At 45.8% G+C, this 25,753-nt stretch overlaps 1 protein-coding gene across 2 annotated transcripts in view; it reads right to left on the bottom strand.

Annotated features, from left to right (window-relative positions):
- The window catches only part of LOC102458643 (inner centromere protein-like), a 28,415-nt gene extending 2,688 nt beyond the window's left edge, over positions 1-25,727 (bottom strand). Inside the window, exons 1-16 of one of the 2 annotated variants that reach the window (XM_006111736.4) lie at positions 25,549-25,727; positions 25,216-25,363; positions 24,607-24,720; positions 20,191-20,951; positions 19,217-19,268; positions 17,949-17,982; positions 16,583-16,703; positions 14,756-14,849; positions 13,237-13,354; positions 13,016-13,150; positions 6,643-6,752; positions 6,193-6,313; positions 3,929-4,024; positions 3,080-3,210; positions 2,826-2,907; positions 2,404-2,514 (exon numbers count right to left, since the gene is read on the bottom strand). In XM_006111736.4, coding sequence (XP_006111798.2) covers positions 2,404-2,514; positions 2,826-2,907; positions 3,080-3,210; positions 3,929-4,024; positions 6,193-6,313; positions 6,643-6,752; positions 13,016-13,150; positions 13,237-13,354; positions 14,756-14,849; positions 16,583-16,703; positions 17,949-17,982; positions 19,217-19,268; positions 20,191-20,951; positions 24,607-24,720; positions 25,216-25,346 — 2,211 coding nt within the window. In that variant the 5' untranslated portion in view covers positions 25,347-25,363; positions 25,549-25,727. The remainder of the gene's footprint in view (positions 1-2,403; positions 2,515-2,825; positions 2,908-3,079; positions 3,211-3,928; positions 4,025-6,192; positions 6,314-6,642; positions 6,753-13,015; positions 13,151-13,236; positions 13,355-14,755; positions 14,850-16,582; positions 16,704-17,948; positions 17,983-19,216; positions 19,269-20,190; positions 20,952-24,606; positions 24,721-25,215; positions 25,364-25,548) is intronic. The other variant, XM_075928361.1, reaches the window with a different exon arrangement.
- Between the last annotated feature and the right edge of the window lie 26 nt (positions 25,728-25,753).

Below are 25,753 nucleotides of genomic sequence, written 5' to 3'. Positions count from 1 at the left end.
CACTCATTCCAAAAGTGACCTGCAAGGCACTGCCCTATAGTAACCATAAATGGCAGAATGTTTTGGGTATGTAAAATGCCATTGCTATAAGGCAGTCATTTAAGGATACTGCAACTTCCAGAGGGCAACCTCGGTGCCCACTCAGAAAAATCATATGCAGTGTCAGGCTAGAGCTAAGCGTGTGTTACAGCACAGGAAGAAGGGAAAAAAAAAATCAATCACTCACTTCATATGCCAGTGGGGATCCTTGTGTAGTGAAAACCAGCACTCTTCCCACCACACCCTATAGGGGTTGATCAGGTTGCTTTGGCTGTGCTTCCAAACAATAGTTTCAAACCTCTAATTTTTTTCCATCCATGTGCAGAATAAATTTTTGTTGTGTACACCAAAGCATGTGCAGATGTGTATCACCAATAGAAAACACATACTACTAGCTGCAGGAGGCTGGGGAAACTCTGCTAATTAGCTGGGGGGCATCGGATTCTACTGTGGGTGGTCACCCAATTGTGCAGCTTACAGAAAACACTGCTTCCAACTCATGCCAATGGAGAAGGGTAGCAGAGGTAGGAATTAGGACTTGAATATGGATCTTTTATTTAGTAAGCTACCAGGCTGTGCTGAAGTGTAGTATTTTAAGCTTCAGGATTGCTGCATGCTTACAATACAACACTGTTTCCTCAATTTCTCTGAGCCACATTTGCTACAGTTAACTTGCCTTTTTTCCAAGTTAAGTGTAGAGTCATCTCAAATCACTTGTTGCTGACAGACATAAAATGAACTGTATACAAACTAAAAAAAGCAAGTTGCCCTGTTTTTTCTCCCCCCACACTATAGGTGTTCAGCAATGCCATCTTTCATTCAATAGCAATACTATAGCTGAAAAGTACAGCTCAGAGTAGCAACAACAATTACTCTGACTGTAAATTAACTTGTGCTTGTCCATGCAGCATACTGTGCAGGACTGAGCACCATTAATGGTATGGTAGGAGGTGAGAAGATGGATAGTCACAAGACTGGTTCCTTCCATCTCACTCCCTCCTCACAGCAGCAACTGCAGGGAACCTACCCATCACATGTGCTTGATGTTCCTGTTCTACAGCAAACAAGACTCCTGAAAGGTGCACACATCGAAGTGGCTTCTTACCACCAAAAACTACTTCAGGAGTCTTCATATCTACTTCATATCTTTTCCAAACCAAGGGAAGGAGTCACTGACTCAAAGCATTACACATCTTTCCCGCTCCAAGAGAACATAAGTATGTTACATTAGTGCTCAGATACTATGCATAGGGTACAAAAGTCAGCATTTGATAAGCCACCAACTAATCTACCTTTGAATCCATTTTTCGAGCCTCTTTGCTAGGATGCCTACAAATTGTTTCCATCTGGCACAGGAGAGACAAGCGCTAAGAAGAGGCTTGCATTTTTCCAGTAGTCTCTGTTCATTGTGTAACTTCATTTTCCACCCCCTCTCCATCTGTCCACTCGTCACATAGCATTGGACCCCTAGATGGTAGTTTCTCTGGAGGAGGGAATGGGTTACTTGTCTGCCCAGTGGTTAGTACTGTGGGACCAGGGCAGGAATGTTTAGCAACAACCATAATACAAACCATAACACAAAATGATGTTTTTAACATTCAGTTCCTGTCTACAGGAAAGTGCAATGCCGAGTCATTTTTAGAAATAAACATATGAATCCATGAAACTTTCACTTAGCCATATTTCTGCTCTCTGAAAATTCTCTGTGCATTGAAATTGTCCTTTGTCCCAGCATGGCTGAACAGGGACAGTGTGTCAAAATGAGACCCACCACCTTCTGCAAGGACATTTCCTAGGAGAACCCAATTAAAAAACAAGTCCCTTGTTTTTCCAGTGATCTACAAAATACAGTCACAAACTACAAGACACGTTAAGGTTCAGATGGTATCAGGAATTAGACAACCAGAAGTTACACAAGAGGCAGTAGTTGGCTGCTTGAAAATAAAATTATGCCCCAAATCTAGAATTTTAACTGGATTCACTGAACACATGTAGGCTATTAACACATGGAGGAGTTTCAACCCCAATGGTGAGTTCAAGGCAACTGGAGACATGTGAAGTTTCTCAGCTACCCAGTGTCACTAGCCAGAAGCTACAATACAGCACAGACTTCCACAATTCCTCAAGATCTAGCGCCATCATGTGGCCATTTCCTATCACTTGTTTTGAATTTCCAACAAAAGAATTCTCTCTGGTATTTCTATGATGAGCCAAGTTACTTATGGCTGCTCAAGACAAGACACATCCCTGCCCTCTGTGAAGGAGAATGCCTCACACAAAGGAAAGGCTTCCACCTACCCAGGAAATTGGAGCCCAGAAGACACTGGAACCCCACATCTCTGCTCAGCCTCTTGGCTCACTCACCTCCACTGTTATATTCAGCCATTTGCTGGGAATAGCAGCAACAGATTGTGGTGGCTTGGTTTTATTTTCCTGTGATTGCTGCCGTTCGTGTTCTTCTGGGCTCTGTTCCTCCTGTTAACAAGTTATAAACAGATAACCCCTATGGCTCCCATAGAACCCAACTCGACCTATATGAGAGGCCCACACATCCCCTCCCTCCATCTGGTTGTCCCATCCTGAGGACTCGATCCCCAGAGAGGAGGAGCAGGAGCCTAACAAAGAATGGTTGTGCTCCAATATAGCCTCTTGCTGACTGGAGAAGATTAGGTAGGCCCCACTGCTATCCTGCACTAAGTGAATACAGCTGGTAAAGCTAAAGGCATCCTCAAGGCCAGAGACATCAATAGAATAAAATCTACTGCATAACAGTCTCAGCTCCCCACCTTCTTCTGATTTTCTTCTGCCTCTGTAACCACTGCCAGCTCCATCTGCAGGTGAGGACACTTCTTCTCTTGTTTGTCATTTCTGGCAAATCAAAGCATAACCAAGTGAGACAAATAGGGCTCAGATCATCTTCATCCAGAAGCCACTACTACAGCCCATCACTCATACCCTTCTCCTAGGATTAACAAGATTGGCTTTGCCATGCTTGTCCCTTCTCTCTCTTTTCAGGGTTTGGAAACAGGCCAGCTCTCACCTCTCCTTCGCCTGTTCCACCTGTCTCTGCTCTGCCAGTTTCTTCTGCTCTGCCATCTTTCTTCCTTTGTCCGGATGTTCATCCTCTTTCCTCTTCTGAAGTAGCTCCTGCTGCTTGTGTTCATCGTCCTCCTGGGAAGGCAAAGCAAGTCCACTTCTTTTATGCCCGGGGGGGGAGGGGGGGGGGGGCGGCAAGTAGTTGAGTTTTGGGTCAAAAGCCCTTTCCTAGCCTTAATGCCACCTAGTCTGATCCATCCTCATTGGTCTTGGACCTTAGTTGTGCAGCTCCTTCTCCTGCTGCCCCACCCCATTTGCTCCCATATGAAGAGGGACAAACCCCCTCAATGTTACAGCATTATTGCAGTTGGGCATAGGTGACAGCAGTTACCCACTGCCACAATTAATTTAGTCATGGAATAGCTAGGACATGTGGGATGGAATTATGCTCCTGAGCCTTCTTAGCCACTTACAGGAAATGGCTAGGTCTGAAAATTTCAGTCCTATGGGAAAATGTATATGAAGGAGAGGTCAATACCATGCACGTTTATGGCACTATGGAACTCATAATGGTGAGAAGCACTAGCAGAGACCTGGAGAGTGACTTTATTCCCACACTCACCTGGAAGGAAAGAAATAATAAGGCACCTTAGTCACCAAAGGTGTAGGCTCTGAGGGACAGTGGGGTGAGGAGAGACAGAGTGAGTGTACATACCTAATCTGACACACTCGTTGTCTGTTCTCCCATAGCTATCTACTGTTCCCTGTTCTGCCCGCTTCCCCATATGCAAAACACTGTAGGCTTCCCCATCAAACTCTTCCCCTATGGGATGGGGTCTGATCTTGCTCTTACCATGTTCAGCACTTTCTGTTTTCGGGTCTCCATATCCCCAGGTTTCTTAATTATCTTTTTCTTCATCTTTTCTTCTACAACCTTTTCTTCTCGCACCTGAGAAAAATCACACACACATCAGGTCTGGACCCTACCCAGCCTCCTATGGGACCATCTTGCCATGCTTATCTACCATAGAAAGAAAACACAGGAGCTTTTCAGGTGTGTGGAGTTCATCCTAGCCCATGGAGGAAATACCTTTTTCTGGAGCAGACTGAAAGTCCAAAGCCCCAGTGAAGCGTGTACCACTCACCCACCCACACACACATGCTTTCTGTAGGCTGGTATCTAAGAAAGTAGCTCTTCCACTACACGTGCTGCATCCAGTTGCAGGAGCATTGGCCCTTGCACTAAAGGTGAACTGTAGGAATGGCTCACATGTTTTAGTACAGCGTGAACAGAGTTAATTTCTGTTCTAAGTACAGGTCTGTTTGGACCTAATTTTAGGCCTGACTGGGAACAGAACCAAGTGCACCTGTCCCAAACCCAAGAGAGTCAAGTTGTTCTTTGATTTGAGCACAACCCTGCTAGGAAACCTGATTCAGCAACATCAGAGGTCATCCAAAGAGTCAGCACCGCAGTGAACCTCTCTCTTGCTGCTTTCAGCTACACTGACTGTGCTGTGTAACAAGCATGCCAAGAAATCAGTGCTTGTCACTCTGCTGTTCACACAAAGCACAGTGAAATGGTGCCAGCTGGCAGCGATGGGGTACACAGCTGGCACTGGGCTGACCCCATAGGCTGGAGGAGAACTGAGCCAAGCCAAACCTGAGCACCTGGTTGTTTTCCCACTCAACATGGGCCCAACTCTTGTAGTCTAGCTGCTACAGGGCTAACTATATGCTTTAAGGAAATAATGTTATGAATATGCATAACTTGAAAATACTTTACGCAAAATACTTTGTTAAGTATCATTTGAAAGGGGATAACCTGCTGAATGTGTATATTCTATTATTCCTGAATTTGAAGTTAGAAATATGAAGTATTAACCTGTGTTACTGATGCAGACATGCTAAGTGAAGGCCATTAAGGTTATTTCAGAAACTTGATTACTCATTGACCAGGTCAATGATCTGTAAACGGGTTTGATTTTCCTATGAGCCAGTCCATAGGAGGGGAGGAGTCCCCATGGGACATGTGCTTAGGTCACCCGATGCTGGGATTCATTTTGGATGTTGTACTTTTCCCACCAAAAGTGAGAAAAAGTTTAAACTGAACACAAAGGATTCCTGCCTTTGGAAAACTCTGTATGGAGGTGGGAAGCCAAACAATAAGGGCTGCTGCCAGATGTCAAGATTCCCCTGCTTATCATCCAAGATGACAGCTAGAAATATCTATGACTGAACAAGGGAAAGATTAAGCTCAGACTGGGAGGATTCCAGACTGTGAAAGAAGATGTTTAGAACTACTGTTAGAGTAAGTTAATCCATGTATAAGTTTTAATGTTTAGCTGGCGCATTGTCTTTTATTTTGCTTAGTAACTAACTTTGTTCTGTGTCATTACTTACAACACTGAAATCACTTTTTATAGAAAATGAAACTTACTTCTGTTTGTCAATAAACCAGTGACAGTAAATTGTTACAGGGGGCGGGGGGGGGGAGCCTTGTAGCGCTCTTTTTACACAAGAAAGAAGGTGGACAAAGTGAGCTTCCTCTGTATAAAATTGTATATATAGAGTAAAATAGATTTATCTGGGGTTCAGGTCCCACTGTGCCTGGGTGCTGAGCTTCTCAGTGTCTATATTATATTGCTGTAGGCTATAACCCCATCCCTGTACTAGTGTTGGAGGGCCTGAGTCAGCTGGACAGAGGACTGAGGGGCACCCATGATTGTCAGGAAAGTTCAGTGATATTTCAGCACATCAAGTGGCAGACAGACACAAAGGAATCTCTGTGCCCAAGCCAGTCACAACCACTCAAAGAGCTTAGAGTACCAGAGACACTGAAATCCACAATCAGAATAACTAATACTGTTGCATGGATGTGACGGAGAAGAGACTTTTCCCTGTTGAACAAAGGCCCTTAAGTAACTTTTTGCTCTAATTGTGCATGGCTCGTTACCCACTCATGGTCCTGTGGTCATTGTCACTAGCATTGAGGATTTTAGTAAGAGCCAATATGTTACTCACACAGTGAAGCAACCCATCACTGTTGCCTACTGCATTCGCTGCCTTGTGAAAACCCAGCTGCCCCCAAGAGCTCAGTTTCCTGATTGGGTCTCTTACCTTCTCACTCTTCTCCTCAGTTTGAGAGAGTTTCTGTTCCATCCGCTTCTTCTTTTCCTCCTCCATCTGCTCCACCCTTTCCCGAGCTTGCAATGCCTTCTTCAAACGCTCCTCACGTTTCCTGGGGAGCAAGCGGGAGCGGGGACAGTTAGCTTTGCCTGCAGTGGAAATTTGCCTTAGTTATAGATATCAATGCCCCAACATTGGAGTAGTTAGTGCACTGATATAAACCCCCAATGCAGAGTGTAAGAGCCTTGCAGTGGCACAGCCTGTCCTTATAGGCACCACTGGTACCAACAGTGGCTGTACATCATCTACGCTAGCTCTTTGCCCAAGGCACCTGTAGCTAACTACCAATGGCAGTATTCAGAGCAAGACACCAGTGCAGACATGACCTCAGTGATTCAGAATGGAGCCAGAAAAGGAGCAGCTGAAGGGGCAGCCACTCACAATTTCATCTCCTCAAGGCGCCGTCTCTTTTCCTCCTCAACTTTCTGTTTTCTTTGTTGCTCGGCCTCCTGCTTCTTTCTCAGGCTCTCCAGCCGTTGCCGCTCCTTCTCCTGGGGCAGGCAGGAAGCTCAGATTATGCCCAGCTGAAGGGGCTGGTTTCTGTACCAGGCTACTTAGGCGTAGGAAGCCAGAGACAAGACAACTGGAAACTGCAGCTTCAGTCAGAGACAGAGTCACACTCCCTCCAGAACAGGCATGTGTCAGAAGAGAGATAGGGCTGTCTTGGCAGCAGTGCCAATTCAGCCGCTCTATCTCCTGGAGTGGAAAAGGAGCTTGGAAGGGGAGTGGGGCAGTTCCAGTGTGTAAGACACCTCAGGCCCAACATCCAAGCAGAAACAGTTACTGCAGAGGAAACATTTAGGCAAAGACACCATCAGTGACTGTGCTGCTGTGTTCACCACAAACCAACTAATACTACTAGCTAGCTTTTAATGTTAAAAATGTGAAGATTTCTCCATTCTTTTCAGAGCACTGAAGAGACCCCTTAACATGTCATTTTTAGCCACAGGGCCGTGCACAGCTGGCCAAGAGAACTAGGTGAGATCTTCTGACTCAAGCTCAGAGCACTCAGAAGTTAAGTTCTTAATCAACTTAGAAGGCAAGAGAGCTCAACAAGGAATCAGTACTAAGCTTCCTGCACTGGTCCTGAGGAGCAGCAGAAGAGGAACAGAGCAGTGTTTTTTTATATTTGGAAAGAGACTGAAGTTAACAGCCCCAGTCACAAAGGATACAGATGTTAAACAAGGTCTGTGATACCAAAGCACCAGCCAGGTATAAATATACAGAAGCAACCAGCCCCATGATGTCTATATAAACACACTACCTCATCCTTGCTTCTAACTGAAGGGATGTTTTCTAGACACGGAGCATCATGCATTGGCACAAAGTGGATAAGCTGAGCAGCATATGGTCAACCTCCTTTCATTTTTGAAGGTTGTTCTCTGCCGGAAAGAGAACTGCAATAAGTATTGTCCTGTAGCTGCTAAATCCACCACAACGAATAGTGTTGGAAGGAGCAACAAGAGGCATTGTCCTGATGTGGTGAATCCACATCCCATGGAATAGCTTTCCTTTCATCAACATGGCCATAATTGCACTCAATAAAATAGGTGCTCACAACAGGGCTCTAGCTGCTGGTTAACTCTCTTGCTGCTGCATTTGGGAGACTCAAACTTGAGTAGAGCAGAAGTCATTTAACTGGTGCAGATTAAATACCATTGCCACTACTGCATTGAGGAAAAGGTCTCCTAGGAACTGGCTGGCTTTGGAGCGCTCAGCTCAGAATTACACAAGGCACCTCATCCTCTGGGAGCCTCTAGCATTGGATACTGATCAGCATAGCCAGTCACAAGGCCAGGTGGAAGAGTGGGTAATGATTTTTTTCCAAGACACTAGACAGTATATGTTGAGGTTTTTAGTGTAGAAGACAGAATGTAAGATCTTTTAAGATTAGTTCATTCCCAGTGGCTAAAGCATGATTGTTCCCTACAGTATACTCTCCTGGGTTTTGGCCAGCTTAGTCTGAGTGACAGTAAGTAGTAGCTCTTCCACTATTTCCCATGGAAAGCATTTTACAGCCTTTGAGCTATCCATTAGCAGTCCCCTTCAGAGATTCGCAGTTTGTATTTGCCACGGCGGAATTTCATTCAGACACTCAGATCCCCTTTGGGCCACTGAACAATTTCACTCACTTCCTGGTGTGCACACCTCCACATGCTTCCCAGTGCATAACTTCATTCTCAGAGAAGACTCTGAAAATAATACTAGGTCTGTGCGCAGATTAGTGGTGAGGTTAAAAGTCTGCCAGTGCCCATTAGAGAGGTGATAAATGTGTTCACCATGAGCCCAAGGCACCAGTGATTAGGGAGTCATTACTTACAACAAAATCCCCCTGTTTAGAAAGGAGAAACAAGGATTACTGCTTTTGCAACTAGTTGAGTAAACCTAGAACCATAACCTTTGGACTTTACTCTCATCTTACCTAGCAGTGAGTGATGATGATGATGAAGCAGCCAAATTGCTTCTCAACTCCAGACTTTGTGCTGCTTGTCTTACAAATGTCCAGCAGGCTACTGGACAGCAAACACCTGATTTCAGATTCAAAGTAGTGTCTGCTGATGATCCTGGAGTTTGGCAATCCCAAAATATGATGAGTTTTGGCTGAATGTAGCAGAATAACAAGGCTGCTAACAGAATTGCCAGGCCCCATGGCAAGGAGGGGGGCCAGATCTCAGGCCCCCAGAAGAGGTGGGGCCTCAGGCAGAAGAGGTGGGACTGGAGGCTAGCCTCCCCCAGCCAGCCTTTCAACATTGCCCAGGGCTCCACCAGTGATTAAAAGGGCCTGCTGCTTCCCTATAGTTATGCTGACCATATTTTTCTGAACCAAAATTAGGGACACATTAGCCATACTCCCTGATCCCCATTAGCCATGCCTCTGGAGGTAACACTCTCAGAGTCAAGACCAGATGGACACATGATCAGAAGTAAAAGGTGTCATGTGACCCCCACCAAACCCCCCCTCATGCAACTATCCTGCAATTACATTAACCCAATGTGTGTGACATTAACTCAGGAGTGGGAGGGACAGAGAGGCGGGGAGAAATGTTCCCTCTAAGAGTTTCCTCCCACGAGCAGAATGGATTTTGTGTTGCGCACCACTACTGAGTTCATGTGGCTTTTTTGGATGTGCCACTGTGGCACACAGAGCACTCAGAACCGCTACCGTTTCCCTCTGCTGTCATGTCTCCTCCCCTTGCTCCTGCTGTCCCCCAACACCTCACCCTCTTCTGCTGTCCTGACTCCTGCCCTTTTCACTCCCCTCAGCCCTCCTGGGACCATGCAGAGAGCACACCGGCAGAGCCCAAACATACCCCACTCTGTAGCGCTCCAGCCGGGCTCTGTGCAGTCTCTGCCAGGACTCCGGCAGCAGCTCCCAGGAGCGACTTGCCGGGTTTATCCCCCTCCCCCTCCAGCAGCAGCTGCCTGGGGATGGAGGAGGCAGCGTGGCCAGGCTGGCAGTCACACAGCAGGAGGGAAGGGCCACAGGGGAGGAGGAGGAGAAGGAGGAAAAAAAACGTGCCAGATGGCAACACGTGCCGCAGGGGGAGCTTGGTGCTCCGGATACTGTGCACCAACGGCAGCGGCCCTGGGTGCCCACGCAAAGCACCAAGGGAGTCGCTTATGTGCTGGGTGGAGGCGGGGTGTTGCTGTTGGGCCACACTAGTGCTGGGTGTCTGCGAAGGTGTCCCAGGTGGACGGGGGTGGGGAATGGCGGTGCCATTTGTAGCCGGATCCCAACGGGTTTTCCGGGACATTTGCTGCCTTTATCGGGAAACCAGGACAGAGCCCTTAAATCCAGGACTGTCCTGGAAAAAAAGGGGCTTATGGTCACCGTACCTATAGTATTAGCAGCGAGTTCTGGATGCTTATAAATTTCCAGACCCCAGGGCAGATGTCCCTCCTGCCTCCCTCAGTCGCCCTGCAGAATATTCAAGATTTCTCTACATGCATAAAAATACCTTATGGAGTTTATGTTCAAGATCACAATGTGTGTTGAGACTCTGATATTAGCTAACTCACAGGGCAATGCAAGACCAGATTCATTATGATTTTAAGGTGGCCCTATACCATAAAGGAGTTATAAAAATGCACATTTTCAAATATACAGAAATACATCTAAAGCTTTGCTTTCCTTGCATGATCTTCCCCTCACCCAATGCAGCACTAATACCACCATTACCTCAGGAGCAAATTATACTCCTGAGGGAATTCTGCAGAATTCCACTGTAGCAAAAAAATGTATATTTTAGTTAGTATTGGTTATAAGACTATAAGCATGATATATAATTTCATGTATAATGACTTGTTTATAAATTCTGTAGCTTTCTCTCTCTCTCTCCCATGGTTAGATAATGTTTAGTGTAAGGCCTTGCTCCCTGTTAGCATTACAAATCAAGTTGCTCCTCATGTCTGCATCACAAACTAAGTTGTGTCTTTTAGTAATTATTGATCTTGTCTGAAACTGCACCATTATGTGGTGTGAGTGGAGGGTGTGTGCGTGTGTAAGTGTAAAAGCCATCACAGACGTCCAGGTGATCAGGAAGTAGAAACTTAAGATGCAAGGAAACATGTGTTGTCTCTTGAGGCTGAATTGAATTAGCAGCCTTGATGAACCCTGGAGACAGGCAAAGATCCCACCAAGGCTACACCTACACTGGCATGATCTTGCGCAAAAACTCTTTAATGCAAGAGTTCTAGCGTTAAAGTAGTTGTGCAAGAGAGCATCTACACTGGCATGTGCTTTTGCGCAAGAGCATCCATGCCAGTGCAGATGCTCTCTTGCGCAAGAAAGCTCTGATGGCCATTTTAACCATAGGGCTTTCTTGCACAAGAAATTCATGTTGCCTGTCTACACTGGCCTCTTGCGCAAGAGCAGTTGTGCAAGAGGGCTTATTCCTGAGGCTATGTCTAGACTGCAGGCTTCTTTCGAAAAAGGCTCTTTCAAAAGCATCTTTCGAAAGATTGCGTCTAGACTGCAGGTGGATCTTTCGAAAGAGCAATCCGCTTTTTCGAAAGAGAGCACCCAGCGAGTCTGGATGCTCTCTTTCGAGGAAGCCCTATTTACATTGAAGAATGCCTTCTTTCGAAAGAGGAACTTTCGAAAGAAGGCGTTCTTCCTCGTGAAACGAGGTTTACCGCCATCGAAAGAAAAGCCGCGTTCTTTCGAAATTATTTCGAAAGAACGTGGCTTGAGTCTGGACGCAGGGGAAGTTTTTTCGGGAAAAGGCTACTTTTCCCGAAAAAACCCCTGAGTCTGGACACAGCCTGAGTGGGAGCATCATACTTCTTGCGCAAGCAGCACTGCTTTCATTCATTAGAATGTCAGTATACTTGCGCAAGAACTCGCGGCCAGTGTAGACAAGCAGCAAGTTTTTGCACAAAAGCGGCCACTTTGGCACAAGATCGCGCCAGTGTAGACAGCCCAAGAATGAGAAACGATGGGAATCCTGAACACTATCAAAGGATAACTCTTGCAGAATACAGATTAACACCTCCTAAAGGCGGATGATAGCAGCATGACACTGGATAACCCACAGACCCCAACGAGAATTTACCTTAGTAAGCCTTGCCTGGCCAGTAAGACTGACTTTAGCCACCATGGACATATGCGTGTGCGTCTCATATGCTAACTACTTCTCTACTGTACTCTCAATAAAACACAGTGTATTGCCTTTTCCCCTGAAAAAGATCCTGTGTAGTTCTTATAAGCATAACACTACATTGGGCATGCACAATTTCCTCGCCCTGAAATCAGCTGCAGAGATTTGGCCACCACTGGGGGCCAATGGAGCAGCTTGCAATAGAACACAAGGCCCAGGGGCAGGGCATGGGGGGGGGGGAGGGGAGGGAGGGAAAGAGGACTGGAAGGTTTCAGCAGGTGCAGTCCCTTAGCACATCTTAAAAGAAAAAAGTGGAAATGCACAGGAAACTTCATGCAAGCCTGGGACCCAGCATCAGGCTGTTTTTCCCTCTGGATCCCTGGGTTCTAGAAGGATAGTTTCTGTGAGTGTGTGGGTTGGGGCGGGGAGACGAGGTGTTGTTTGACCCCCAACTATGCTCTAGCAGAGAAGGAGGAACTAGGGGTCTCTACTAGAGGAATTTGTGCGTGCATCTGTATTGTTAGACATATTGGCTAACAGGTAATTTTGAAATGCCATTGCCAAACTAATTAAAAGTGGCATATTTTGTTATTTTGACAAGTACATTTGCAAAATTCTAGAAATACTGTGCATGCAGTTCCCCAAAAGTAAACCTACTAAGCAGCTATACAGACAGCTGCTACGGGAAACCACCCTTAACCCAGCACTTGGCATGGAGGAAATGGTCACTGGGTTAAGCTAGAACATGACAGGCAGTCAATTTCATACAGATAATAGCCTGGCAGTGCACACCTATACACACCTTGCCGGGGACAGGGAGCATTGTTCTCTTGTAACACCAGTGAGTATTGCTCTGGAACAAACATCCCCAGACACCAAAGGGGAAACTAATCTTCGTGGCCCATTCAGTTTTTAGCTTTTCTGCCAAGACCACTGAGAGAAGAGTTTGGATTTTGGATCTAACATTCCGTCAGCATCTTGGAATGGGACAAGTTGTGATTTAAGTTTGCTCTTTGGTACCATTTAAAGATTCCAAATGAGGAACAGCTTGTAATGCAGATTTGCAGTGAGAACTTAAAAGCAGACAACTCTGCCCACCACTCCCACACATTTGCTCTTCCCTTCTCACCCTTAAGGAAAGTGATCACCTTTACCTTGGAATCTGGTCGGGTAGGAGTGTTGCGTTTGATAAGGCTTTTCATGACACTACTGTGCCCTGTGGGCCCTGGTGTCAGGAGTAGCTGGTTCTTCTGCACCGTCTGTAGAAATTGTTTGAATGGACGCACAACCTACAAGGAGAGCACAGGGCATCAGACCTGCCACAAAAGAGAATCCAGAAGAGGGAGAGCGGCCTGGGGCCATGGCACCTACTCACCTTGCTGACAGGGCTGGGTGAGGCTAGAGTCTTGGTCTTATATGAAGGGGAGAGGTCACAGTCTTCTAGCTGCTGCCCATTACACAGCTCACCCACTGCTTGTTTATAACTCGGTCTCCTTAAAGAGTAAAGGTTGCTTTATTGATGCAGCTCAAGAAGTAGTCCGGGCCTCCCCTCAGCCTTTAATTTATTTTATACAGTCTCAGCTGCTTCTACAGCACTACCAAGTGATCTGTGGCATCTACATGAATACACCAATTATTTAGAACACACAGCAATGAAGATGCTAGAAAAAGGGCATGGAGGAGGTATAAAGAATGACGGATTACTGGTCTACAAAACGATAACGAAGATAGGTTCTCTCACTAAGCAACCGCAGTTTTATTCTCCAGCCCCAGCCAGCTTCAGTAGATGCTAGTCTCACAGCTAGAATCAGCAACTTAGGCATTTAGGGTAAAAGTTTGTTCAAGCTATTCTAGGAAGTTGTTGTGCAGCATCCTTAGGTCCCCAACTACTCCTCTCCAAGCAGCACTTAAAGAGTTACAAACACAGTTTCTTATTGTATCCTTGGGAGGCAAGGGGCACAACTCCCCATCCATAAAACAGAAAGCAGACAAGCTGATTAAGTGACCTGCACACAGTGAAACTTAGGTTCTAGAAAAGGGGTGGGCAAGACTGGTTGGGGGGGGGGGGGGGGGGGGGGGGGGAGAAGAGAAGAGAGGCACTTCAAGAATTTGGTAAGTGGTCAAAAGTCTCAATTTTCTATGGAGGAGGTTTGGAGTCTGGGATGGAGAATGGGTGCAGAAAGGAGCTTGGGGTAGGGGAATGGGATGCAGGAGAGGTTGTGGGGTCTGGGAGGGGCTTTAGCTGCAGGAGAGCATTGTGACCTGGTGGAGGTGGTTCAGGGTCTGGGAGGGAGTTGCGACCAGGGGCAGATGTGCAGAGGATTTGGGTTGTGACCTGGGACAGGGAGTTGGGGAAGAACTTCAGGCAGGTTCACTGCCTACCACGCTCCACTCAAAGCAGTCAGTTGCCGGGCCCAGCCTGAACGTCTCCGTGCAGTGCACGAAGAGGGGTGGGGGGGCCTCTGTATGCTGCAAGCATAGCCCAGGCAGCTTTTATTGGCCAGTTTCGGGTGTGTGCCACACAGAGAAGCACAGGCTAGCGCTGGCAGCCAGTCACTTCGAAAGACGCATGGAACATGGCAGGCTGGGAGCCTGCCAAACACCACTTCATAGGATCACGGCAAGCCAGATGCAGTGCTTGGGCCATATTTTGCCCGTTCTAGTCCCATCTATGCTTAATTCACCAAGCCTTTCAAGAGACCCTATTTCATATTAAACTGATGAAAATCTAGAAGCCCAAAATTCTGGGAGATTTAAGAGGATTTGAAACCTTCTCTGGCCAATCAAACCAAAGCCTTCAACCAAGTTACTCGATAGAGAATAACTCAGTCATTCCAGATCACTAGTCTATTCCTTTTTCTCTCTCCCAGCCAGAGTCCAAAAAGGGAACATACCGGATACCTGAGGGCTGTTCTAGAGGCTGAGTGTTCTGGGGTTGCTCCTTGCTCCCAGAGCTCTGAGGAGTGCCACTCCTTTTCAAATGGTTCTCTGTAGGGGAAAAAAGCAGTTAGCTTCACATGAAAGATTTCCTGCAGCAGAGCTCAGATGCCAGAGGTTGTCGTCTTCATAGCTCCTAAAACAAACTTCACAAGTGTACTGGAGAACACAATTGCTAAGAGCTGTGCTAGTTAGAAACATACTGACATAACACAGGGGTACGCTAGCTATATACACACTAGTTTTGTATCTCTGCATTAACCATCACAAAGAATAATTTTAGAATATGCACCTTGTATGATCAAGCACCTTCTGGGTGGGAGATTTTCGATGATAGACAGCCCATAAAATGATTCTGGATGTTCCACCCACACCCCTACGATACGGGGTAAAACACTGGTCTCCAACCTCTTTAAGCAAAAAAACACTTAAGTGCAATCCAGGACCTACCTCAAACCCAAACATCCTTGCCCCGCCTCCTTCCCACTCCTTCTCTGAGGCCCCACCCCTGCTCACTCGCTTTTATCAGGCAGGGATTTGGGGTGCAGCAAGGACTGAGGCCAGGGTTTGGAATGTGAGCTCCAGCTGGGCACCACTTACCACAGGCAGCTTCTGGGTGGTGACGCAGTGGGGCTACGGCAGGCTCACCGCTCCCCTGGCCCTGCACCGCTCCCAAAGCAGCCAGCAAACTCTCTCCATCCCTGCCCCACTCTGCTCTGTAGCGATGGGGTACAGGGTGGAGGAAGGGGCATTCTGACATCATCAACCTCTCCTCTTCTTCCTGTGCCTTGCACAGCAAGCAGGAGGCTCCCGGGGTGAGAGGCACCTCCAAGGCAGAGGGCAGGAGCAGCACGGTAGTGCTGAGAGGGACAGAAGTAGTGCCAGCACTTGATAGCCTCCCAGCCAAACCTCTCAGGATCACCTGTCAAAGGTTCCAAGATCTACAAGTAGATCCCAATCTACTGGCTGGTGACCACTGGTTTAATAGGACCCTCGTATGGGATTACATATTACCTACAGTGAAATCCGATCTCATCCCATCTCACTGCCTGTAAGTGAGGAGCTAAGAGAAGGGCTGCAATCTCCTCTTGTTCCTCCTCAGTCTGTTTCATGCATCTCAAGAGTGATACTAGTCCAAACATTAGTATCTTCTTTAAGAGCAAAAAGTAAAGCTCAAAGCTTCATTTTGGTTCATTTCTCCTCTACAGTTTTAGTTGCTCAGAGTGAAGTGGTTTGTTCAGACTGTCCAGTCAGACAACACAGTTTATTTCAAAATTGTGCGAATATAAAGGAAAGATCCAGCAAAGGACAAATCTTACTGTTCTCTGGAGGCTGGAAAGAGCCTTTGCAGGATAAGCTTAGTCACTAGTGCCATGTCTACACAGGGCTACTCTCGAAATAAGCAACACTACTTGAGCTATGTCAAGTGTGTATCTTAAGTTGAAATAGCTTATTTCGACTTTTGGTGCTGCCTACGCAGCAGGAAGTCTGAGTTAGAGCACTCTTCCCTCGACTTCCCTTACTCCTCGTACAATGAGGGTTACAGGAGTCACAGTAAGCAGTCCTCCGGCTTGACATTATGCTGAAATAGCTGCTTGAAGTGTAGACGTGGGTTATGTTATTACAGAATAACGTTAGTTATTCTGAAATCATGCTGCTGTGTAGACAATTAGTCTTGCGTCTTTGCCATCTAGGCTATCTAATCTTTCATAAACCCCTAAGGGATCTCCACAGTCCCAAGCTTCCTTGCTGCTTTGCCAACAGTGAGCCTCCACCATATTTACCTGCATTGTTCTCTGAATGCTGCTGCTCTGCCTGATTTGGCTCTTCAGTCTGAGTTGACTGTTCCGCAACAGGGCTGCCTTCATTTGGAAGAATGAAGGTTTTCTGAAAGTGTTTGAGAGCCTGTTGGAGAAGGAAGCAGGCTTTAGCAAAACTCCCCCACAGAAATAAGCCTTCAACAAGGATTCTGTATCCTGAGAAGTGGGAAAAGGAGGGGTGCAAAGCCACGGACTATGGATGTACAGGGTTACAGCCAGTGTAGACAAGCCAGGAACTGCTCCTTTCTCTTTGCAATGGCAGGAAGGCAAACCCACCAAATGCTGTCCTGGCTACTGCAGACACAGGATGCCCAATCATGGAGCAGAGGCACAGCAGAAAGTGAGTGTTACAGACATTACCCATCCAAAAAGCAAATGGGTCAGATTTGTCCTTCCTCCACTGGGGGGTGGGAATCTAGGATCAAGACTTTAGATTGACTAGCAAATGTGGGTGTCTAACCTGTGGTACCTTAGGCCGGATTTTCAGTGAATGGGTACTTGGTAATTTCTGGGGGGGGGGGGGGGAGGGGGGATATCGCTACACTAGTTTCTAAGTGGAGACCCACAAATTGAGACAGCCAAGATTACCAGTCACTTTTGAAAAATATCTTGGCAAACTGCCTTTACAAGTCTGTTTTAAACAACCCTAGATTGAGGCTGGAGTGATTCCCAGCTACTGAGCGGGGCAACAAGCTCAATGCACCACAAAGGTCAGGAAAGGCACACACTCCACAAGCACTAGGATCAAGTTCTAAAATGTTGTTGTCTTGAGAACTGAAACTATAAAGTGTTCGGATACAAGTTCTTAATTTGTCTTATGGTGGTGCCTAAAGACTCTAGGCCCAGTTGCGTTAAAATGTGTTTTGTATAGCACCTAAGGAGCGGACATTGTAAATAGACACAAAAGGGTGAGTAAAAAGGATACAATATAGAAACAGAAGAAAGAGAAAGAGGGTAAGGGCAAGATTTTTAAATACAAATATTGTTAAACATCTTTCTCTAAATGACTCATCCAAGGTAATAAAAAAAAAAATCTACAGCACAACAGGCATTTGAAGCCAGTTCTTGGGAGTAATAGTCTAGTGCCATAATCTACCAAAACTCAAGATGGGGATGGGACGGGATGGGATGGGGGGGGGTCCTTTACTTCCTCAGAAGTGTTGCCTCTTTAGATAGTGGGGACAGAACAATACCACAGACACATTCTCCAGTTTCAGTAATAGTAATTATATCTGCTCTGTAGAGCGATCTAGACTCAGGAACTGGCAGGTAAGAAGCAATACCATTAACTTATTACATTTGTCTTGGAAAAGTCCAACCTGGGTCTTACCTCATCACATTCAGCATTTGGCTCCAGTTCAGGCCTGGAAATAAAGAGAGGGGTTTGACATGTTATCAGCTTCCACAGAGGAAGCAAAGAAATTATGGATTTTACTCTTGTGGTGCCTCTGTCAGAAGCTTCTAGGCATTTTCAAAGTGCGTGGTAAAAGTGACTAAGATCACAATCTGAAAGTCTGCTTTAGTACATTAATTTTATCTAAGTGCAGTGGGAACAAAGTATTCATTCTGATCAATGGAAGAACTGTTTGCACGTGCTGGAGCCAAGACTCTTGCATTGAAATCTAACTTCACAATCTTCAGGCAGAAAGTGAAAGTACTTCAAGTATGGGCATGTCTACACAGCAGGGCTAAAGCCGAATTAAGATATGCAACTTCAGCTACATCAATTGCGTAGCTTAAATCAAAATAGCTTTTTTCGGCTTTTGGCACGGTCTACACAGCAGGAAGTTGAAGGAAAAACACTCTTCCTTCAACTTCTGCTTACTCTGACCCCTGTAATCCTCATTTTACAAGGAGTAAGGATCTTCAAGCTCAATATTATTTTGATGTTTTGTTGAAATAACTGCTTGTAGTGTAGACACGGTTTACGTTATTTTGAAATAATGTCATTATTCTAAAATAATGCTGCTGTGTAGACATGCCCTATGAGACAGAACCCTACTAAAACAGGCCAGATGGTGGCAGCACAATAAATTGCTGAATTATATGCTAGTGAGTTTATACCCTTTGTGGAAGGTCTTAGCATTACTCAAGACAATAAGAAAGATATGCCATAGACCTGGGACATGGACAGATGGGCCTGCAAGTCTTGAAGACCACAAACTGCACCGCTCTCCAATCTGGTAATGTGGATGGAAAGGAAAATTAGTTCACAGGGATCAGGAAGTTAGTAATAGACATGGGACCTAGCAAACCAAAAATATTCATAGAAAGAGCATAAAGAAACACTTTCTTAGTTAAGCTGGCAATATTTTGCAGCGCACTTGTACATTCAGCAAACAGATCAGCCTTTTTCGGTAGCTCAATACAGTTATCTGAAAGGAAGAACAGAGATTGTACCAGCCTTGCTGTTGGAGAGGCATGCAAGATGGACAGTCTGAGGAAGGGCCACAACTATGCAGCATGAAGAATGTAACTACCATCCTCAATCATAGGTGACAATTGACAGTGACAGCACAAGCATTAATTTAGTGACTGGGCATGTGAACAACTTGTACATTTTCCATGGTTTCTGGCTATTTGACAGAGCAACCTCACCTGACATTGTTGGTTGCTTCTTCATCCACAAATACCTCCAGGGAGCTATGGCCTGGAGGGAAAAGGATAAAGCAAGACACTAGCTAGCTTGGTGGTCTTAATCGGATGGATCCTATAAGCAACTATTCCTGTGCAACACAGCCCTTCTCTGGGGACACATTGCATTCCCACACCCAGATTTCCATATGAGCAACAAGCCTGACTTTTTACAGCTACAAGTTGCTACATCAGGCAATGAACTTGAGAAGCACCACGATGGCCCAGAAACTGCTTTAGTACCTCTAAAGGTTCTGCAATATTGTGGAAAGATCACAAGTAATTTCATAGTTAGAAAATTTAATAGTGCAGAATTTCAGTTAGAAAAAAGAGTTTAAATCTTTGTTAGGGATGAAAGTGTTTTTGGTAACAACAGGACAGATTCAATATTCTGCAGTATTAACAAGTAGGTTAGCACTCTGTGACCCTACCTGAAGTTTCAAGACTGGTGTTTCTCATGTCCATCAACTTATTCATGGCTTTGATTTCAATTAGGTCCCCACAGTGTCTTATGCATAAGTTAGGGTTTGTTTGTTTTTTTAAAGTTACAAGTTTTTAGTATTAGGACGACAATGTGCCATGGCATTTACTTTTGTTTGCCTAAAGCCCACATCCTTCAGCACTTAACTGAATCAGCTGGAAGCCACTTTATTTCTACAAGCAAGAGAGTTTAAGGAACTTAATATCAGCAGATACTTTCAGAACCCAGAGACTGTGCAGGAAAGGCATGGCCTGGCGTTTCAGCTAGAGACACAAGAGGACTCTTGGACCTTTAAAACAACATAGGGTGAAATTTAAAAATTTCAGTTGTAGGGCTCCTGCACAAGCAGCACTGACTGAGAGGGACTGGGAGCCACACACAAACACCACACTGATGGACAGAGCAGAGAGGCTTTGAACAAAGACTGACTGAATCAACTTTCAGACTTAAATCTTACAGCTCACGTGACTGGAGGCTGAAGAGGACTCCCGAGCTGCTCTCCTCTTAGAGGCAGCCCTGCTGATAGATTTCCGGATCATGCTCTCTCTTTTGCTGACAAGTGAATATTTCTCTGCTAGTGAGGCCCTGCGCGGCTTATGGGACCTTCGCCTCTGGCTTCGGTGCGCAGAGGGCCGGCTTGATTTGGAGCTGGTCGAGGTCCCAGTGCTGTCTTTTATGTCCTGGAAAAGCTCCTTTTCTGTCCCCTGAGCAGAGACAACATTTTCAGCTCCGGGCTCCCCACTTACAGCAGCTTTGGGTGTAGATGTATTTGCTCTTCTAAAGTTGGGAGCACCTTGGGCTTCTCCTATCCCCTTTGCCTCAGGGGTGTCAGGTATCAACAATACTGAGGCTGCAGACACAGGCTGCAGTTCAGTAACCTCAGACTTTTTGGGAGCTTGGTCATCTGTGCTCAGGGAGAAGATCTCCAAAGCCTGGTCTATAATTTCAGGCCTATTTCCCTTCAAATAAAAGTCAGCACCACAGCGATCATTGACACTGATTTCTGCCAAGGGAACCCGCCCTTCTTGTTTCTCAGCCACTGCCTCCAATGGAGCAGGAAGCTCTGCTTCAACCTTGGAGGGGAATCTTGTTACACAACAGGGAATAGATGCTTCTTTTTCCACATCACTGCATTTTTCTAGTCCCTCTTTGCTTCGGAGTCTTTGGGAAACTTGCTTAGAGGCTGCTGGCTTGAGGCTGCTTCTCCTTCTTGACAGCCTTAAAACAAAGACATTTTTAAGGCAAATAAGATTTTTTCCTTATAGCCATTTCAGAAGCTAAGACTGACACCACTGACTGTAGACATGATCCTCAGTATTTTTTACATGCAATTATGCTTATTTTCCAGATATAAATATTTTAAATGTGATTAAGGGAATAAACACACTGGACTGTGACTCAGGAGAGCTGGGTTTTATTCTCTGCTCTGCCTACTGGGCAACATTGGAAAAGGCCTTCCTCTGACGCCATCTGTAAAATGGGTATAACGATACTTCTCAATTTAAGTAGCTCTTAAGGTACATCTACCCAGCAACATTATTTTGAAATAACTAGCATTATTCCAAAATAACTTAGTCCATGTCTATGCAGCAGGCAGTTATTTCGAAATAATGCTGAAATACTGTCAAGCTGGAGGACTTCATACACCGACTCCTGTAACCCCCACTGTACGAGGAGTGTGGGAAGTCGGAGGAAGAGTACTCTTTTTCAAAATAAATGCGGAATAGACGTTCCCAATTTAGAAATAAGCTATTTTGAAATAAGCTATGCAATCGACGTAGCTCAATTTGCATAGTTTATTTCATGTTAAGCCCTGCTGTATGGACGCACTCAAAGTGCTTTACAAAAGGTAGGAGCCAGATTGTCAATCTATAGTAATACTATCCTCACTAATAAAAAAAACCAAAACCCTCTCATTCAATTTAAAACCTCATTGTTTTTTCCTGGATCATTCCCTCATTCTGCACCAGTGATGCTAACATGCAGACAGCATCTGGAGCCCCAGCTGGATATACTATGCAACACAGGGTGGCTTGCTAGAATGGAGCCTATTGACTTTTCTCCTAAGAATTAAACGTAGAGAGCTTGGACAAGGAAGGGGAATATAATAGGATGCAGTAGTATTTGAAGGGGCGATGCTATGTATGGGGGAGAAGTAAGTACAAATAGGAGGAAATTGCTAAAGAATTTTCTGCAGCGTGAGGCCTGTTGGATTAAGAAGTTTTGCCAACATCATGGCTGAAATTAATCACAACTAATTCAAGTACAAAGCAAGCAGTGTTAACAAGAGAACTTCTGAAATGAGATTTTGACTGCACACAGAAGTGTCCTTGTGTAACTTGAAACCAACCCCTCTAACATCTTAAGATTAAGTTTATTTTCTAAACGGAAAGACTCAGAGTTCTGGGGTAACTTCCCCACATAACCTGAGATTTCCTTACATAGGAGGGAGTGTTTTTGGAATGCCCAAATTATAAACTTTTAGAGAGGCTGAATTTTGAGAAGGTGGGTTCAAAGCACTTTCTAAGAAAGACCTATTTAAGGGGTGTCAAGTCGGGCACCAAGAAAATCAATTCAGTTTATAAAACCTTAGCCTAGATTATTTTAAGCACAAAGGTGTGAATTTCTTTATGACAGTGGTTCCCAACCTTTTTGATACCGGGGACTGGCAAGCCCCGTCACAAACTTCCGGAGGACAGGCAGAATTTTATTTGCATATTAATTATGCAAATGGTGAATAAAAAATTACTGATCTGTCAAAAGCCCAGCCACCAGTGCCAGCCCTAACTCCTAGAACCTTCCACCTGTCCCACTGCCAGCCACTAATCCAAGTCCTAACCCCCCCAATGCCAGCCCCCTGCCCCACTAAACCCCCCCGTACCAGCTTCTAGTTTCCAGAGCCCCAATACCCCCCAGACCTTCCCCCCTGTTCCAGCCCTGCCCCCCTAGCTCTCCCCCACTACTAACTCAGCCTCCAGAGCCCTCCAACATTAGCCCCACCCCCCTCACTTAATCCTGTACTGCTTCCTATATTGCAGCAGCACCTCCCCTCCTGCCACGGCTGTTGGGAGAGGAGTATCCTGCCCTGCCTCTCAGCCAACCAGCACTGGGCAGAGGTGGGGTCTCCTTTGGCCGTGGAAGAGCAATTCCCTGTATGGCAGGAGGACTGCGTGGAGTCTCCTCCAGCCATGGAAGGGTGTTTCTGTGTGTGGCGGGAGGGCCACGCGGAGCAGCTCTACGTGGCCCTCCTGCCACACAGGGAAGCACTCTTCCGCAGCCAGGAGGAGACCGCTGCCCTGAGCGTCTCAGCTAAACAGCTGTGGCGAGAATGGTGTACCCCAGCCGCAGCATGGTCTGGCAGCGGACTGTGGCCCAGCGGTTGGGAATTGCTGCTTTAAGACACCACTCTTTTTGGAGGGGGAAAGAAGCTAACAATTTAACTAAGCAACTAGCTTTTATCTGGCATTTACAGTCCCTGTAGTCTCTAGACACGTTCTCCCTTTCTGCCCATTCTTTACCAACCAGTTTAACCTCAGTTTTTTAGTTCATATCTCTCTTCCTGCCTTCTGCTATGGGGTTAACCGTGGTTAATGAGACAATATTGAACACAAGGTATCCTATGCATGCAGCAGTTTAACTGCATACAGCTCTTGCCAGGAGTAAGTAGTTTTTCCCTATTGTACATGGGACATTTGAGGGATACACGTTTTTAAATGGCAGGTATCAAACAGCATATCTATTGTAAATTGATTAAATTGGTGAGCTTTCTAGAAGTGGACTAGAAGGTCAGCTCTGAATAAAGTGATGGGTACTTTGCACTCGAGGTACAGGAGAGGTTCAAAGGCTATTAACTACTTTCTGAATCACTCCTTACAGAATTCAGTAAGCACAGCAAGGCAGGAGCATGAAATCAGCACACATCTTCCTCAAAACCCTCAAATTTAGTTTTTGCACCAGACAGCAAGCTGAAAATGGTTGGTGAGCCATGAAGAGAGAGGGTTTGACAAGTATTTCAGGTACTAAAGGTTCCCTGATGCTGGTTTTGTTTTCATATTTTCAAGTGTTTCTCTGTAGTGTGGGGTTCCTCTCCCCCAGCAATCAACAGCAGAAACTAACAAGTTATACAAGGGTAATAGTGAAACCAACTATACAAAAAAAGCTGTCAAATGCCCAAAGTAAACAAAATGAAAAAGTCCCTAGGATAAAGACAATGGATAGATATGTCAAGTTGATAATTTAACGATAGTTTAAACAACAGTTAGGAGAAAAAGAGGTTAGTTTTCTACGCCATTTTTGTCTTAGGAACTATTTTTTAGTTGCATAAAACCTCTCTTCCTTTTTTAAATTCACACACTAGTTAGAAATGTGATTAAAAAAACCAAACACGTATGCAGCTATATTAGATGCTTATCTTATAAAAGTGGATCCTAGAAATCCACTTTAAATTTAAATTCATGCCCCTTGAATATGTCCTGCATTTCTCTCTCCTCAGGCAATTAAAATAGATTGGTCAGTTTCCATTTTTAACTTATAGCTTCTAAAACTTTCCACTTTCGGGTTATCATGCATTAGCAACAGACTGCACTAGCATAAATGATTGAAATAATTTATCTACAAAAAAAGTATTAATTGGGATAAAAATTCCTGAAAACATTTCTATTTGTTTTACATTACTGTAAGATAGAAACTGAGATTTTTGAACGAACATGGACCTGGCAGTATCACATTAAATATTATTAGCATACTTACGTTTAAGTACATGTACTTAGTTATGGATGTAAGTCATTTTTTTATTTAAAGAATGTTAGCTTTTTGTCTGTGGCTTCGTTTGGCTTGGTGAAGTCTTTGGCACAGGAGATCCATGACCACCTACCTTTTTCTGGTCAGTTCATTGTTCTTATCCAAAAGAGATAAAGAGCGTTTCTTCCTTCGGTGTCTTTTCTGCGATGGTGTTTTGGGCATCAGCTCAGGTTCAGCACTTAAGTTGCTGTTCAACAAACAGAACACAAGAGACACAATTTGTTTCCTTGCCTGAATGTGACAGTGTTCACCCCATACCAGCAACATGTTGTTCATTAAGCAAGGACAATGAGATGCTGTCAGTCTTTCCGATCAGCAGGTTAGAGACATTTTAGCAAGACCGCAGCCACTAAACAGTATACGCTAAAACAAACAGCTCAACATACAGATAAGGGAAACGACTAGTAAGCGGAGGCAAAAAGAAACGTTATAGAAGCAACTGGGAAAGCCAGACTCCTCGACAGCCGTTAGTTTGAAATCGCACTGGCATCATTATCACTAGCCCCGGAGACATCTTAGTTGCGTGCGTAACATCTCCATCCTACAAAAGCGATGAAAAAGCATCAGGCACAGGCTGCTTGTCTCAGGGACACGCCAAAGGGACCCCTGGCACTGATGGCTCAGAGAGAAGGGGCAGCCTGCCAAGGGGCCCATCTGAGACAGCAGCCCTGGCAGCGCCTACCCATCAAACATCTTCATGGCCTCCTCCTCGATCTCCCGCAGCCAGGCCAAGTGCTTGTGCTCGGCACGAGACAGGAACTGGGAGAGCTTCAGGCGACAAACCTCCAGCAGGTGCGTGGGGCCCTCTGCCATGGCTGGGCCTGACACACCTGGGAGGGAAGGAGGGAGGGAGGGAGAGTTCATTAGCACCTGCCCACAGCACCAGTCCCCTCACAGCCACCCGCGCTCGCATGAAAACACCCCGCCCCCCACCTCAGCAGGTGGGTGGGTGGAGGGAGGGGGGGGACATGCAGCGCGCGCACAGAACAGCTCCCCCCCCCGCGCAGGTACCAACCGTCCCTCAGTCCCAGCCCCAGCCCGGGTTCTCCTCTGCAGCAGGCACCAGCGAGCGCCTCCGCCCAGACAACCTCCAGACCACAGAGAGGACGGCTAGAGCGGCCTCTCTCAGGCAGCGCCCCAAGCCTGCAGCCCCGCGAAGCGGTCCTGGCGCCCCACTTCCGCTATGTCATCCGGGTCCGCACCAATCACAAAGCGCCTTG

This window comes from Pelodiscus sinensis, chromosome 4 (genome assembly GCF_049634645.1).
Source record: "Pelodiscus sinensis isolate JC-2024 chromosome 4, ASM4963464v1, whole genome shotgun sequence".
Taxonomy (NCBI): Eukaryota; Metazoa; Chordata; order Testudines; family Trionychidae; genus Pelodiscus; species Pelodiscus sinensis.
This window is presented reverse-complemented; position numbering and strand designations above follow the sequence as displayed.